This window comes from Cherax quadricarinatus, chromosome 42 (assembly GCF_038502225.1).
Source record: "Cherax quadricarinatus isolate ZL_2023a chromosome 42, ASM3850222v1, whole genome shotgun sequence".
Lineage (NCBI taxonomy): Eukaryota > Metazoa > Arthropoda > Malacostraca > Decapoda > Parastacidae > Cherax > Cherax quadricarinatus.
In genome coordinates, this window is record NC_091333.1 from 14,791,682 (window position 1) to 14,810,083 (window position 18,402).

Consider the following 18,402-nt stretch of genomic DNA (forward strand, 5'->3'; position numbering starts at 1 on the left):
GAGAGGGTAGAGAGGGGGATGATACCCTCTCAGCGTATTAGAGAGGGTAGAGTGGGGGGATTTTACCCTCTCAGGGTATTAGAGAGGGTAGAGTGGGGAGGGATGATACCCTCTCAGGGTATCAGAGAGGGTAGAGTAGGGAGGGATGATACCCTCTCAGGGTATCAGAGAGGGTAGAGTAGGGAGGGATTATACCCTCTCAGGGTATCAGAGAGGGTAGAGAGGGGGATGATACCCTCTCAGGGTATTAGAGAGGGTAGAGTGGGGGGATTTTACCCTCTCAGGGTATTAGAGAGGGTAGATTGGAGAGGGATGATACCCTCTCAGGGTATTAGAGAGGGTAGAGTGGGGAGGGATGATAACCTCTCAGGGTATCAGAGAGAGTGGGGGGATGATAACTTCTCAGGGTCTTAGAGTAGAGTGGGGGGATGATAATCTCTCAGGGTATCAGAGAGAGTAGAGTGGGGGGATGATAGTCTCTCAGGGTATCAGAGAAAGTAGAGTGGGGAGATGATAACCTCTCAGGGTATCAGAGTACAGTGGGGGGATGATAATCTCTCAAGGTATCAGAGAGAGTAGAGTGGGGGGATGATAATCTCTCAAGGTATCAGAGAGAGTACAGTGGGGGGATGATAATCTCTCAAGGTATCAGAGAGAGTAGAGTGGGGGGATGATAATCTCTCAAGGTATCAGAGAGAGTACAGTGGGGGGATGATAATCTCTCAGGGTATCAGAGAGAGTAGAGTGGGGAGATGATAACCTCTCAGGGTATCAGAGAGGGTAGAGTGGGGGATGATAACCTATCAGGGTATCAGAGAGAGTAGAGTGTGGGGATGATAATCTCTCAGGGTATCAGAGAGTAGAGTGGGGGGATGATAACCTCTCAGGGTATCAGAGAGAGTAGAGTGGGGGGATGATAACCTCTCAGGGTATCAGAGAGGGTAGAGTGGGGGATGATAACCTATCAGGGTATCAGAGAGAGTAGAGTGTGGGGATGATAATCTCTCAGGGTATCAGAGAGAGTAGAGTAGGGGGATGATAATCTCTCAGGGTATCAGAGGGGGTAGAGTGGGGAGGGATGATAACCTCTCATGGTATCAGAGAGGGTAGAGTGGGGAGGGATAACCTCTCAGGGTATCAGAGAGGGTAGAGTGGGGGGATGATAACCTCTCAGGGTATCAGAGAGAGTAGATTGGGGGATGATAACCTCTCAGGGTATCAGAGAGAGTAGAGTGGGGGATGATAACCTCTCAGGGTATCAGGGAGAGTAGCGTGGGGAGATGATAACCTCTCAGGGTATCAGAGAGAGTAGAGTGGGGGAGATGATAACCTCTCAGGGTATCAGAGAGAGTAGAGTGGGGGGATGATAACCTCTCAGGGTATCAGAGAGAGTAGAGTGGGGGGATGATAACCTCTCAGGGTATCAGAGAGAGTAGAGTGGGGGGATGATAACCTCTCAGGGTATCAGAGAGGGTAGAGTGGGGGATGATAACATCTCAGGGTATGAGAGAGTAGAGTGGGGGGATGATAACCTCTCAGGGTATCAGAGAGGATAGAGTGGGGGATGATAATCTCTCAGGGTATCAGAGAGGGTAGAGTGGGGGGATGATAACCTCTCAGGGTATGAGAGGGGCTTGGCACCGGAAGTCGCATGCCCACACCTATTACTTTTATTCTTCACTCGCACAAGAAGGAAAAATCAGTCACCTCCCAACATAGTACAAGTTGCTGGCTGGCTGGCTGGCTGGCTCTCTGGTTCTCTGGCTGGCTCTCTGGTTCTCTGGCTGGCTCTCTGGTTCTCTGCCTGCCTGCCTGCCCACCCTTTAACCCTTTCACAGGTGCGCGTGTCAGGTACTGTAGTGTTTAACATTGATACTTGTCAAGTATTTTGACTGTCTTGTCTGGGAGTGTTTGATGAGGGGTCTTGAGGTGAGAGTTGTCTACACATGTTGTGTGAGAGCTGCCTAAACATGGTGTGTTGGTAGTATAAGTTGGTTAGTGGTAGACAGCAACCATCGAGGGAGCTGCTAATCTCATACGGCAGTGTAAAATAGAAACCAGGTAAACGTTTTGTACTCTGGCACATTTCTTTTATCATGAGCATTGTAGATGGCTGGTATATCTTGCAAACTTCTACTTACATTCAGTATACACTTATATTTACTTTCGTCTGTGTTGCTTGTTAGTTCTAATTCCTCAGATATTTTCTTTCCAATGTATAATGCCTGATCTCAGACCGAGCACCAGGAGCACTAACAGATAGATACAGATATAGTACTGTGGTATGGGCCAGCGGGCTCCCAACAGCAACAGTTTAGTTGATAAGATGATCAGAGAAGCTTGGCCCAGGACCCAGTTGTAGGAGTAGGAAAATTCGAAACGCCTTTAAGGATGTATCAAAGGTATACGTAGTGATGTTACAAGGTGGCTGTGATCAGTAAATATAGTGATAGTGACGACTCGCACAAGGAAGGAGTCACTATACACTTGTTTATCAATTATTTAAGGTTTCTCGTGGGTATGTTCACTGAGAGGATGACTGACACTGCTCAGTATACTCCACCCTCAGGACAGTATAAAAGCGTTGGGGCGGGTGTAATTGTAAATATAACCATAATTTTCAAAGGGGAGGATTGGTCAACCAGTGGAAGGCCTCTGTTTGATGTCGAAAAGATTCAGCAGCGGGTCATCATATGACTAAGACCCGCATCAAGAAGCACTTGTCCTGTTTCCTGACAAACTTACCTAACTTAGCCTTATGATGAGGGTAACAGTGAGGGTTGGCATCACAGTGGAAGGCAGTGTCTACCCCTCACCAGGCAACACACTCCAACCTACTCTCCACACATGCTTCATACTGCTGCTCTTACCCAGATTACGGCAGATTATTGGACTTGCTTCTTCATGTCTATGCAATAGAGCAAACCATACGAGGTGTGAGTAGTATGTTGCGAGAGTGAATTTTGTTGAACAGTGCTTTCTGCAAGTGAAGTTCATCGAGTGAAAAATTGTGTTTCAGGACTCAGGTCTTCAGTGAAAGTTGCATAACGTTTAGTGTTGTATTTTGCATAGTAGTGAGAGATGATCGTCATTTCTCAAGCGAGAGGCATTTCAAGATGGTCTTTGTTGAATAATGTTTCTTAATAAGACTGTCACTCTATTCACAAGGCTCGTGATAGTAGCATAACACTCCTGTGTTGAGTAGGTAACATCAAGATGAGACATATCCACTTGGAACCTTTATTGGCGACGTTTCGCCCATGCATCAGACTTGATCAAATCACAAACATAAATCTGGTAAGGGAGAGCATATTAATGTTAGTGAGTAGCAGTGAGTTGAAGAACAAGTGCGGTTCACGTCAGGTCATGTTTATTCTCAGACGTCATGAAAGTTATCTGGCTGGAAGTTCCGACAAATTGTAGAAACCACTGTTATGGTTGAAGTTAGAAATACTGTGTGTAGAGTGAAGAAGTCTCCGTGTGTCATCCTCCTTGACATCTGTTAGTCCGCCATAACAATTTATTAAGTGGTTGTTAAAATTACTATGTATTACTCAGGCCTTGTTAAAGCTCTCTGTGCTGCTGGGATATTGCTTGTCTGCAATTCGTTTGTGGAGGTCTTTGAGTGTCTCACTTACATACATTTTGTCACAGTTTTAAATACATATGACGGTGTATACCCCTGCAGCAGTTGAGCTATGTTGGTGGTATTTTTGTCTAGTGGTAGTAGAGGAAGTGGTGGCCATGTTTGGTTTACTTACTGTTGGAGTTTAGTTAAACATCTAGTTTAACATCTTTATTATACACCCAGTACCCATCCTGTGGGCGGTAGTGAAAGGATTACAGAGGTACATCATCGATCCAGGGACTGGACCACAAAATTGTGATAGCTGAACAAGTTACAAAGGCAATGAACTATTTGCATGTTAATACCTGGTCACAGTCGTATTGAGTTATTTATGCAAACATTAATTACGTCACACACACACACATACACTACACTCACACACTCACACTCATACTCATACTCATACTCTCTCTCTATCTCTCTCCCTCTCCCTCTCTCTCTCTCTGTTGGAGAAGATCTTTGGAGATGTTTGGCAATAGTTATTAGGAAGGACAACTTATGTAGCATCCATTTCTTGCCTTGGTAGCTGGGTTCATAAATGATACTCTTGGTACTAACAGTGTTGATGTCCTCACTGTGACTCCCGGGGAGGAAGGGGAGGTGTGCTCGCCACCAGTCGTGTCAACGACCTGCCAGCAATACATTTAAATACAGATGCGATAATGGTTTAATAACTGTTATGTGCATGTCTGTGATCTCCGAGGGTCTGTGTACCTGGAGAGTGGTTCCAGGGATCAACACCCCCGCGGTCCGGTCCGTGACCAGGCCTCCCGTGGGATCAGGGCCTGATCAACAAGGCTATTCCTACTGATCCCATGTATTCCAACGTATGAACCACAGCCTGGCTGGTCAGGAACTGGCTTTAGGACCCTCTCAAAGTTTTCCCCTGAAGACATCTAGGGGCCTGTTGATAATCCCCTTATGTATGATGGGAGGCTTGGGCCCCTGACATTTATTTTGCTTTCTCTTAGTGTACTCATTGGGGTATATTGCATCGTCTGTCGATCCTTTTGCTTTCGTAGTTAGTGATTTCTGTGTATAGATTTGGGACGAGGTGTAAATTGATATATCTTTCTTGTCTGTGTTCCAAAGAATACAGGTTAAGGGACTTCAAACGTTCCCAGTAATTAAGGTATTTGACAAAACTTATACATGCAGTGAAAGTTATCTGTACATTCTCTAGATTCGCAGTTTCGTCTACCTTACAAGGGGCTGTTAGAGTTCAACCGTACTCCAGCCTAGAGAGAATAACTGACTTGGCGTCCATTGTTTTGAAGGTTCTCATTATCCATCATATAATTTTCCTCGTCCTCTGACATTATTACTCTTAAGTCCTTCACAGTTTTGTGCTCCATTGTGTGGTTAGTGTGTGTGTTTTACTCTGTTCTAGCTTTTATTTCCTCAGGTTTTTCCATAAAGGAGTAACTGAAATTTGTCCTCATTGAACATCATGTTTTCTGCGGCCTATTGGAAGGCGCCATTTATAGCTTCTTGGAGATTTACAGTGTTCTCAATGGACGACACTCATGAAAATTCTAGTATCGTCAGCAAACGATAATACTTTGTTATGATTACGTCTCTGTCAGATATGAGGATGAGGAAAAGGATGGGGCGCGAGTAAAATGCCTTGGGGAACACAGATTTTCACTGTTAGAAAGTTAAAAATCCATCTTCCCACCTTTTCCGTTATTCGTTTTGCACGCATTTTGTTATTACGCTTGATCAAACTTGGCGAAGGCTTTTGCATTCTGTTTGTGTTCCAGACCGTCTTAGTTCCAGACCGTCTTAATGGTCCAGTACTTGCGAGAGGCAGGAGCAACCTGCTGTAAGCCCATGTTGCACTGGGTTTTGCCGTTGTAATTTGGTGAAACATTGTTCAAGGAAAACACATCCGTTTTCAAGAAATTCGCTACCACAAAACACCGCGTTAAGTCCATCGTCCTGGTACCTGTAGCAGGTCCACCGTGCTGGTACCTGTAGCAGGTCCACCGTGCTGGTACCTGTAGCAGGTCCACCGTGCTGGTACCTGTAGGAGGTACCTGTACCAGACTGAATAGTGGTGGGTTCCGATTAACGTTGAAACCAAGTTTGTTGTAAGACTTGTAAAGTACATCATCAAGGAGACGACGTGTATCGTTGCTGTCCTACATAAACGACATAGATGAGGGCATAAAGAGCGACATAAGCAAGTTTGTCGATGACACCAAAATAGGCCGTCGAATTCATTCTGACGAGGACATTAGATCACTCCAGGAAGATTTGAATAGACTGATGCAGTGGTCGGAGAAGTGGCAGATGCAGTTTAATATAGACAAATACAAAGTTCTAAGTGTTGGACAGGAAAATAACCATGCCACATATAAACTAAATAATGTAGATCTTAATGTTACGGATTGCGAAAAAGTTTTAGGAGTGCTGGTTAGCAGTAATCTAAAACGAAGACAACAGTGCATAAGTGTTCGCAATAAAGCTAACAGAATTCTTGGCTTCATAACAAGAGGCATAAATAATAGGAGTCCTCATGTTGTTCTTCAACTCTATATATCCTTGGTTAGGTCTCATTTAGATTATGCTGCACAGTTTTGGTCACCGTATTACAGAATGGATATAAATGCTCTGGAAAACGTACAAAGGAGGATGACAAGGTTGATTCCATGTATCAGAAATCTTCCCTATGAGGATAGACTGAGGGCCCTGAATCTGCACTCTCTAGAAAGGCGTAGAATTGGGGATGATATGATTGAGGTGTATAAATGGAAGACAGGAATAAATAAAGGGGATGTAAATAACGTGCTGAAAATATCTAGCCTAGACAGGTTGTTAGGTAAGACACATAGCCTAGACAGGACTCGCAGCAATGGTTTTAAGTTGGAAAAATTCAGATTCAGGAAGGATAAAGGAAAGCACTGGTTTGGTAATAGAGTCGTGGATGAGTGGAACAAACTCCCGAGTACAGTTATAGAGGTTAAAACGTTGTGTAGTTTTAAAAAGAGGTTAGATAAATACATGAGTGGGTGTGAGTGGACCAGGTTAGCTTGTGCTGCTAGGTCAGTTGCCGTGTTCCTTCCTTAAGTGAACGTGACCTGACCTGACTAGGTTGGGGCATTGGCTTAAACCGGTAGGAGACTTGAACCTGCCTCGCATGGGCCAGTAGGCCTGCTGCAGTTTTCCTTCTTTCTTATGTTCTTATGTTCAAGTGTAAATTTCATGGAGTATGTGGTGAATAGATTGCGAAGTGGATATCATGAAGCCACGTCCTGGCTGCAGTGTTTCTTGTTCCTTATGTCAGTGTAGATCAGAAGCTCACGTCCTGGCTGCAGTGTTTCTTGTTCCTTATGTCAGTGTAGATCAGAAGCTCACGTCCAGGCTGCAGTGTTTCTTGTTCCTTATGTCAGTGTAGATCAGAAGCTCACGTCCAGGCTGCAGTGTTTCTTGTTCCTTATGTCAGTGTAGATCAGAAGCTCACGTCCAGGCTGCAGTGTTTCTTGTTCCTTATGTCAGTGTAGATCAGAAGCTCACGTCCAGGCTGCAGTGTTTCTTCTTCCTTATGTCAGTGTAGATCAGAAGCTCACGTCCAGGCTGCAGTGTTTCTTGTTCCTTATGTCAGTGTAGATCAGAAGCTCACGTCCAGGCTGCAGTGTTTCTTGTTCCTTATGTCAGTGTAGATCAGAAGCTCTGGTATAAACCTTGGTAATAAATACCGACAAGTTGGTTTAGAAAGACACGTAAGCAAACACTATAACATGTTTATTAGAAAACGTTTCGGTCCTGGGACCTTGATCAAGGTCCCAGGACCGAAACGTTTTCTAATAAACATGTTATAGTGTTTGCTTACGTGTCTTTCTAAACCATCAGAAGCTCTACTGAATATTCCACATGACTGAGACACAACTCTTTTTATAGCGTAAATATTTAACGTTTTGCTAATTAAACTGCACACTAGTAAAATTATTTAGGTCAACGACCTAACCGGTGCGAGGTGATCTCACTACAGCACTACTGTAGTCCCACTACAGTACTACTGTACTCCCACTACAGTACTACTGTAGTCCCACTACAACACTGCTGTAGTCCCACTACAACACTGCTGTAGTCCCACTACAGCACTACTGTAGTCCCACTACAACACTACTGTAGTCCCACTACAGCACTGCTGTAGTCCCACTACAACACTGCTGTAGTCCCACTACAACACTGCTGTAGTCCCACTACAACACTGCTGTAGTCCCACTACAACACTACTGTAGTCCCACTACAACACTACTGTAGTCCCACTACAGCACTACTGTAGTCCCACTACAGCACTGCTGTAGTCCCACTACAACACTGCTGTAGTCCCACTACAGCACTAGTGTAGTCCCACTACAGCACTACTGTAGTCCCACTACAGCACTAGTGTAGTCCCACTACAACACTGCTGTAGTCCCACTACAGCACTACTGTAGTCCCACTACAGCACTACTGTAGTCCCACTACAACACTACTGTAGTCCCACTACAGCACTACTGTAGTCCCACTACAGCACTACTGTAGTCCCACTACAACACTACTGTAGTCCCACTACAACACTACTGTAGTCCCACTACAGCACTACTGTAGTCCCACTACAGCACTGCTGTAGTCCCACTACAGCACTACTGTAGTCCCACTACAGCACTAGTGTAGTCCCACTACAGCACTACTGTAGTCCCACTACAGCACTACTGTAGTCCCACTACAACACTACTGTAGTCCCACTACAGCACTACTGTAGTCCCACTACAGCACTACTGTAGTCCCACTACAACACTACTGTAGTCCCACTACAACACTACTGTAGTCCCACTACAGCACTACTGTAGTCCCACTACAACACTGCTGTAGTCCCACTACAACACTGCTGTAGTCCCACTACAACACTGCTGTAGTCCCACTACAACACTGCTGTAGTCCCACTACAACACTGCTGTAGTCCCACTACAGCACTACTGTAGTCCCACTACAACACTACTGTAGTCCCACTACAGCACTACTGTAGTCCCACTACAACACTGCTGTAGTCCCACTACAACACTGCTGTAGTCCCACTACAACACTGCTGTAGTCCCACTACAGCACTACTGTAGTCCCACTACAACACTACTGTAGTCCCACTACAGCACTACTGTAGTCCCACTACAACACTGCTGTAGTCCCACTACAACACTGCTGTAGTCCCACTACAACACTGCTGTAGTCCCACTACAACACTGCTGTAGTCCCACTACAACACTGCTGTAGTCCCACTACAACACTGCTGTAGTCCCACTACAACACTACTGTAGTCCCACTACAACACTGCTGTAGTCCCACTACAACACTACTGTAGTCCCACTACAGCACTACTGTAGTCCCACTACAACACTGCTGTAGTCTCACTACAGCACTACTGTAGTCCCACTACAACACTACTGTAGTCCCACTACAACACTGCTGTAGTCCCACTACAGCACTACTGTAGCCTCACTACAGCACTACTGTAGCCTCACTACAGCACTACTGTAGTCCCACTACAGCACTACTGTAGTCCCACTACAGCACTACTGTAGCCTCACTACAGCACTACTGTAGTCCCACTACAGCACTACTGTAGTCCCACTACAACACTACTGTAGTCCCACTACAGCACTACTGTAGTCCCACTACAGCACTACTGTAGTCCCACTACAACACTGCTGTAGTCCCACTACAGCACTACTGTAGTCCCACTACAGCACTAGTGTAGTCCCACTACAGCACTACTGTAGTCCCACTACAACACTGCTGTAGTCCCACTACAGCACTACTGTAGTCTCACTACAGCACTACTGTAGTCCCACTACAGCACTACTGTAGTCCCACTACAGCACTACTGTAGTCCCACTATAGCACTACTGTAGTCCCACTACAACACTGCTGTAGTCCCACTACAGCACTACTGTAGTCTCACTACAGCACTACTGTAGTCCCACTACAACACTACTGTAGTCCCACTACAGCACTACTGTAGTCCCACTACAACACTGCTGTAGTCCCACTACAGCACTACTGTAGTCTCACTACAGCACTACTGTAGTCTCACTACAGTACTACTGTAGTCACACTACAGCGCTACTGTAGCCTCACTACAGCACTACTGTAGTCTCACTATAGTACTACTGTAGTCACACTACAGCGCTACTGTAGCCTCACTACAGCGCTACTGTAGTCCCACTACAGCACTACTTTAGTCCCACTACATCACTACTTCAGTCCCACTACAGCACTACTGTAGTCTCACTACAGCACTACTGTAGCCCCACTACAGCACTACTGTAGCCTCACTACAGCACTACTGTAGTCTCACTACAGCACTACTGTAGTCCCACTACAGCACTACTCCAGTCCCACTACAGCACTACTGTAGTCCCACTACAGCACTACTGTAGTCCCACTACAGCACTACTGTAGCCTCACTACAGCACTACTGTAGTCTCACTACAGCACTACTGTAGCCTCACTACAGCACTACTGTAGTCTCACTACAGCACTACTGTAGCCTCACTACAGCACTACTGTAGTCTCACTACAGTACTACTGTAGTCACACTACAGCGCTACTGTAGCCTCACTACAGCACTACTATAGTCTCACTACAGTACTACTGTAGTCACACTACAGCACTACTGTAGCCTCACTACAGCACTACTGTAGTCTCACTACAGCACTACTGTAGCCTCACTACAGCACTACTGTAGTCTCACTACAGCACTACTGTAGTCTCACTACAGCACTACTGTAGTCTCACTACAGTACTACTGTAGTCACACTACAGCGCTACTGTAGCCTCACTACAGCACTACTGTAGTCTCACTACAGTACTACTGTAGTCACACTACAGCGCTACTGTAGCCTCACTACAGCACTACTGTAGTCCCACTACAGCACTACTGTAGTCCCACTACAGCACTACTTCAGTCCCACTACAGCACTACTGTAGTCCCACTACAGCACTACTGTAGCCTCACTACAGCACTACTGTAGTCTCACTACTGCACTACTGTAGTCTCACTACAGCACTACTGTAGCCTCACTACAGCACTACTGTAGTCTCACTACTGCACTACTGTAGTCTCACTACAGCACTACTGTAGTCCCACTACAGCACTACTGTAGCCTCACTACAGCACTACTGTAGTCTCACTACAGCACTACTGTAGTCCCACTACAGCACTACTTCAGTCCCACTACAGCACTACTGTAGTCCCACTACAGCACTACTGTAGTCCCACTACAGCACTACTGTAGCCTCACTACAGCACTACTGTAGTCTCACTACTGCACTACTGTAGTCTCACTACAGCACTACTGTAGCCTCACTACAGCACTACTGTAGTCTCACTACTGCACTACTGTAGTCTCACTACAGCACTACTGTAGTCCCACTACAGCACTACTGTAGCCTCACTACAGCACTACTGTAGTCTCACTACAGCACTACTGTAGTCCCACTACAGCACTGCTTCAGTCCCACTACAGCACTACTGTAGTCCCACTACAGCACTACTGTAGCCTCACTACAGCACTACTGTAGCCTCACTACAGCACTACTGTAGTCTCACTACTGCACTACTGTAGTCTCACTACAGCACTACTGTAGTCCCACTACAGCACTACTTCAGTCCCACTACAGCACTACTGTAGTCCCACTACAGCACTACTGTAGCCTCACTACAGCACTACTGTAGTCCCACTACAGCACTACTGTAGCCTCACTACAGCACTACTGTAGTCTCACTACAGCACTACTGTAGCCTCACTACAGCACTACTGTAGCCTCACTACAGCACTACTGTAGTCCCACTACAGCACTACTTCAGTCCCACTACAGCACTACTGTAGTCCCACTACAGCACTACTGTAGCCTCACTACAGCACTACTGTAGTCTCACTACAGCACTACTGTAGCCTCACTACAGCACTTCTGTAGTCTCACTACTGCACTACTGTAGTCTCACTACAGCACTACTGTAGTCCCACTACAGCACTACTTCAGTCCCACTACAGCACTACTGTAGTCCCACTACAGCACTACTGTAGCCTCACTACAGCACTACTGTTGTCCCACTACAGCACTACTGTAGCCTCACTACAGCACTACTGTAGTCTCACTACAGCACTACTGTAGCCTCACTACAGCACTACTGTAGTCTCACTACAGCAAGATGTGTGAGAATTGTTCATCTCAATTTAGCAAGTCATGTCGTGTACGTGTATCTACTTCATGTCATGTCTTTAATATGAACTTGATAATTTGTTATAAATATTTATCAGTATATCACTAATGTGAACATTTTTATAATTTCAGGTAAGTGTAAAGTGCAGAGACAGCGAGGAGGAGGTATGTACTCTCCTAGTTACACTTGCATGGGTCAAGGAGGAGGTATGTACTCTCCTAGTTACACTTGCATGGGTCAAGGAGGAGGTATGTACTCTCCTAGTTACACTTGCATGGGTCAAGGAGGAGGTATGTACTCTCCTAGTTACACTTGCATGGGTCAAGGGGGAGGTATGTACTCTCCTAGTTACACTTGCATGGGTCAAGGAGGAGGTATGTACTCTCCTAGTTACACTTGCATGGGTCAAGGAGGAGGTATGTACTCTCCTAGTTACACTTGCATGGGTCAAGGAGGAGGTATGTACTCTCCTAGTTACACTTGCATGGGTCAACACTTGGAGGAGGTATGTACTCTCCTAGTTACACTTGCATGGGTCAAGGAGGAGGTATGTACTCTCCTAGTTACACTTGCATGGGTCAAGGAGGAGGTATGTACTCTCCTAGTTACACTTGCATGGGTCATGGAGGAGGTATGTACTCTCCTAGTTACACTTGCATGGGCCAAGGAGGAGGTATGTACTCTCCTAGTTACACTTGCATGGGTCAAGGAGGAGGTATGTACTCTCCTAGTTACACTTGCATGGGTCAAGGAGGAGGTATGTACTCTCCTAGTTACACTTGCATGGGCCAAGCAGGAGGTATGTACTCTCCTAGTTACACTTGCATGGGTCAAGGAGGAGGTATGTACTCTCCTAGTTACACTTGCATGGCTCAAGGAGGAGGTATGTACTCTCCTAGTTACACTTGCATGGGTCAAGGAGGAGGTATGTACTCTCCTAGTTACACTTGCATGGGTCAAGGAGGAGGTATGTACTCTCCTAGTTACACTTGCATGGGTCAAGGAGGAGGTATGTACTCTCCTAGTTACACTTGCATGGGTCAAGGAGGAGGTATGTACTCTCCTAGTTACACTTGCATGGGTCAAGGAGGAGGTATGTACTCTCCTAGTTACACTTGCATGGGTCAAGGAGGAGGTATGTACTCTCCTAGTTACACTTGCATGGGCCAAGGGGGAGGTATGTACTCTCCTAGTTACACTTGCATGGGTCAAGGAGGAGGTATGTACTCTCCTAGTTACACTTGCATGGGTCAAGGAGGAGGTATGTACTCTCCTAGTTACACTTGCATGGGCCAAGGGGGAGGTATGTACTCTCCTAGTTACACTTGCATGGGTCAAGGAGGAGGTATGTACTCTCCTAGTTACCCTTGCATGGGTCAAGGAGGGGGTATGTACTCTCCTAGTTACACTTGCATGGGCCAAGGGGGAGGTATGTACTCTCCTAGTTACACTTGCATGGGTCAAGGAGGAGGTATGTACTCTCCTAGTTACACTTGCATGGGTCAAGGAGGAGGTATGTACTCTCCTAGTTACCCTTGCATGGGTCAAGGAGGAGGTATGTACTCTCCTAGTTACACTTGCATGGGCCAAGGGGGAGGTATGTACTCTCCTAGTTACACTTGCATGGGTCAAGGAGGAGGTATGTACTCTCCTAGTTACACTTGCATGGGTCAAGGAGGAGGTATGTACTCTCCTAGTTACACTTGCATGGGCCAAGGGGGAGGTATGTACTCTCCTAGTTACACTTGCATGGGTCAAGGAGGAGGTATGTACTCTCCTAGTTACCCTTGCATGGGTCAAGGAGGAGGTATGTACTCTCCTAGTTACACTTGCATGGGCCAAGGGGGAGGTATGTACTCTCCTAGTTACACTTGCATGGGTCAAGGAGGAGGTATGTACTCTCCTAATTACACTTGCATGGGCCAAGGAGGAGGTATGTACTCTCCTAGTTACACTTGCATGGGTCAAGGAGGAGGTATGTACTCTCCTAGTTACACTTGCATGGGTCAAGGAGGAGGTATGTACTCTCCTAGTTACACTTGCATGGGTCAAGGAGGAGGTATGTACTCTCCTAGTTACACTTGCATGGGCCAAGGAGGAGGTATGTACTCCCCTAGTTACACTTGCATGGGTCAAGGAGGAGGTATGTACTCTCCTAGTTACACTTGCATGGGTCAAGGAGGAGGTATGTACTCTCCTAGTTACACTTGCATGGGTCAAGGGGGAGGTATGTACTCTCCTAGTTACACTTGCATGGGTCAAGGAGGAGGTATGTACTCTCCTAGTTACAGTTACATGGGTCAAGGAGGTATGTACTCTCCTAGTTACACTTGCATGGGCCAAGGAGGAGGTATGTACTCTCCTAGTTACACTTGCATGGGCCAAGGAGGAGGTATGTACTCTCCTAGTTACAGTTACATGGGTCAAGGAGGTATGTACTCTCCTAGTTACACTTGCATGGGCCAAGGAGGAGGTATGTACTCCCCTAGTTACACTTGCATGGGTCAAGGAGGAGGTATGTACTCTCCTAGTTACACTTGCATGGGTCAAGGAGGAGGTATGTACTCTCCTAGTTACACTTGCATGGGTCAAGGGGGAGGTATGTACTCTCCTAGTTACACTTGCATGGGTCAAGGAGGAGGTATGTACTCTCCTAGTTACAGTTACATGGGTCAAGGAGGTATGTACTCTCCTAGTTACACTTGCATGGGCCAAGGAGGAGGTATGTACTCTCCTAGTTACACTTGCATGGGCCAAGGAGGAGGTATGTACTCTCCTAGTTACAGTTAAATGGGTCAAGGAGGTATGTACTCTCCTAGTTACACTTGCATGGGCCAAGGAGGAGGTATGTACTCTCCTAGTTACACTTGCATGGGCCAAGCAGGAGGTATGTACTCTCCTAGTTACACTTGCGTGGGCCAAGGAGGAGGTATGTACTCTCCTAGTTACACTTGCATGGGTCAAGGGGGAAGTATGTACTCTCCTAGTTACACTTGCATGGGTCAAGGAGGAGGTATGTACTCTCCTAGTTACACTTGCATGGGTCAAGGGGGAGGTATGTACTCTCCTAGTTACACTTGCATGGGTCAAGGAGGAGGTATGTACTCTCCTAGTTACACTTGCATGGGTCAAGGAGAAGGTATGTACTCTCCTAGTTACACTTGCATGGGTCAAGGAGGAGGTATGTACTCTCCTAGTTACACTTGCATGGGCCAAGGAGGAGGTATGTACTCTCCTAGTTACACTTGCATGGGTCAAGGAGGAGGTATGTACTCTCCTAGTTACACTTGCATGGGTCAAGGGGGAGGTATGTACTCTCCTAGTTACACTTGCATGGGTCAAGGAGGAGGTATGTACTCTCCTAGTTACACTTGCATGGGTCAAGGAGGAGGTATGTACTCTCCTAGTTACACTTGCATGGGTCAAGGGGGAGGTATGTACTCTCCTAGTTACACTTGCATGGGTCAAGGAGGAGGTATGTACTCTCCTAGTTACGCTTGCATGGGTCAAGGGGGAGGTATGTACTCTCCTAGTTACACTTGCATGGGTCAAGGAGGAGGTATGTACTCTCCTAGTTGCACTTGCATGGGTCAAGGCACATCTCCTGGCTCTACCTCGTAACGATGGTAGGCTGTCGTTACTGCTCACGGGTCTACAGATATCGATCGTATGTAGTCTTGAAACTGTGTACAGTACTCACCTAGTTGTGGTTACAGGGGTCGATTCACAGCTCCTGGTCCCGCCTCTTCACTGGCCGTTAGTCGGTCACTCCGCTCCATGAGCTTTATCATACCTCTTCTTAAAGCTATGTATGGATCCTGCCTTCACTACATCACTTCCCAGACTATTCCACTTCCACATTGTGTGTGTGTGTGTGTGTGTGTGTGTGGTGAGTTCACCTTCCCTGCCGTTTCTGTTTCTCAAAAGACAAAAGTGTAAAATGACCAAGACTTTTCAGCACCCTCCTTCCGTACAAAAGGAAAATTACTAACAAACTCCTGGAAGTCTTCAAGAAGGAGCTAGATAAGTTCCTCAAGTTAGTTCCTGATCAGCCAAGTTGTGGTGTTAACGTTGGACAGTGTGTGAGTTGCACCAAGTCCAGCGTAACTCTGGTTGATCTGACAGTTGGCGATCGTAGTAGTGATCCAGTGTCCTTTTGGTAACTTCTGTATTGTTCCAACAATATTTCTGATATCTGTAACAGGTATCCTGCTGGTACTTGCAACAGGTACCCAGCTGGTACCTGTAACAGTGCTGGTACCTCTAGCAGGTACAGTGCTGGTACCTGTAACAAGCACCGGGCTGGTACCTAAAGCACGGTACATTTACAGGTATATTGCTGGTACCTGTAGTAATTTCCTGCTGCGAGTAGTGGTACTTGTAGCAAGTTGAACAGAGGCGGACCAGTGGTGTTGGTATGTTAAGGGTGGTGCTAGTGGGTTCAGGGTGGTGCTGGTGGGTTAAAGGATGGTAACGTGGGTTAAGGGTGATGCTGGTGGGTTGTTGGGGGTCCAAGGTTGTTGTAGTGGGTCAGCTTGATCCTGTGAGGTGGACCAGGCACGCAGACCTTTGTGTTTCCGGAACGTGGGTAAGTTGGCCCCTGACCTCGACCCACGGCACGCCCAACACCCATGTTAGGCCCAAAGGAGACGGGTTTGTCCGGTGTGTTGGGGTGGGGCGGGTTCAGGGGTGTTGTGGGGATGGGGAGTGGGCGTGGTTGAGTGAGAGGTTGACGTGATAGAGGTTGATGGAGGTAAGTGGTGAGGGTCTGTATATCTTTTACAATAATAACAAACCTTTAAAGAGTTTCAAGAGTTTCTACTCCCGGAGGCGGCCATGGTTGTTGCTGCTGGAGACTCGCTGCCCACATGTCCATCACATCCTGGCTGAACTGGCATCTACCCACCTGGAGTCTACCTGGAGGGCATTCCGGGGATTAACGCCCCCGCGATCCGGTCCACGACCTGGCCTCCCGGTGGATCAGGGCCTGATCAACGAGGCTATTACTGCTGGCCGCACGTAGTCCAACGTATGAACCACAGCCAGGCTGATCCGGCACTGACTTTAGGTATCTGTCCAGTTCCCTCTTGAAGACAACCAGGGGCCTATTGGTAATGCCCCTTATGGCTGGTGGGAGACTGTTGAACAGTTTTGGGCCCCGGACACTTATTGTGTTTTCTCTTAGTGTACCAATGGCTTCCCTACTTTTCACTGGGGGTATGTTGCATCGGATGCCAAGTCTTTTGCTTTCGTACGGAGTGATTTCTGTGTGCAGATTAGGAACTAGTCCCTCCAGAATCTTCCAGGTGTAGATTACGATATATATATCTCGCCTGCGCTCCAATGAGTACAAGTCAAGTGCTTCCAGGCGCTCCCAGTAGTTAAGGTGTTTGATGGAACTTATACGTGCAGTCAAGATTCTCTGTACATAAAGATTCTCTGCAATTTCACCTGCCTTGAATGGGGACGTTAATGTTCAGCAGTATTCTAGCATAGAGAAAACAAGTGATTTAAAAAGGATCATCATTGGCTTAGTATCTCTTGTCCTGAGTGTTCTCATTATCCATCCTATCAGTTTCCTCGCAGATGTGATAGTGGCATTGTTGTGATCCTTGAAGGTGAGATCGTCGGACATTACCACACCCAGGTCCTTCACATTACTTTTCCGCGCTATTGTCTGATTGGAGTTTGTAGTATACTCAGTTCTAGTTATTATTTCCTCCAGTTTTCCATAACGGAGTAGTTGGAATTTGTCTTCTTTGAACTTCATATTGTTCTCCGTTGCCCATTGGAAAACTTGGTTTATATCTTCTTGGAGAGTTGCCGTGTCCTCACTGAATGACACTCTCATGCAGATCCTAGTATCATCCGGGGATTAACGCCCCCGCGATCCGGTCCATGACCTGGCCTCCCGGTGGATCAGGGCCTGATCCACCCAAGTCGGTCCGATACGTCGTCGTAAGCTCCTCTCTTCTGTGTGCGGGTTATTTGTGTATTGTTCCAGTCACGGTATTGTGCCTTTTTGTTATTTATACAGTGCTTTGGTTTACATCTCTGTCTATGTCTGATATGAGAATGAGGAACAGAATAGGGGCGAGTACTGTGCCTAGTGGAACAGAGCTCTTCACTATGGCAGCTTCCGATTTAACTCTGTTTACCACTACCTTTGTGTTCGATTGGTTAGAAAGTTGAAGATCCATCTGCCTACTTTGCTAGTTATCCCTTTAAAACGCATTTTGTGTGCTATTACACCATGATCGCACTTGTCAAAGGCTTTTGCAAAAATCTGTGCATACTACATCTGCATTCTGTTTGTTTTCCAGTGCATCAAAGACCGTATCATAGTGATCCAATAGTTGCTAGAGGCAGGAGCGACCTATTCTGAAACGATGTTTCCCTGGATTGTGCAATTTTTGGGAGTCCAAGTGGTTTGGTATCCTGCTATCCTCTGAAGAAAATTGTCCAGTTTTCTCATGAAGACTTCTTCACTTGTTCCAGCAGTGTTTCTTATATCTTCTGCTAAGATGTTGAATAGTCAGGGGCCCCAAATGTTGATACAGTG

The 18,402-nt window shown here is 46.5% G+C and overlaps 1 protein-coding gene across 8 annotated transcripts in view; it reads left to right on the forward strand.

The window, feature by feature from the left end:
* Magi (membrane associated guanylate kinase, WW and PDZ domain containing protein magi) overlaps positions 1 to 18,402 on the forward strand; it is a 379,317-nt gene that overhangs the window by 166,709 nt on the left and 194,206 nt on the right. For 5 of the 8 annotated variants that reach the window (XM_070093304.1, XM_070093308.1, XM_070093312.1 and 2 more), the window contains exon 3: positions 11,972 to 12,004. The exons of the other annotated variants lie outside the window; for them this stretch is intronic. In XM_070093304.1, the coding sequence (XP_069949405.1) occupies positions 11,972 to 12,004 (33 nt within the window). The remainder of the gene's footprint in view (positions 1 to 11,971; positions 12,005 to 18,402) is intronic. 8 annotated transcript variants of the gene reach the window in all.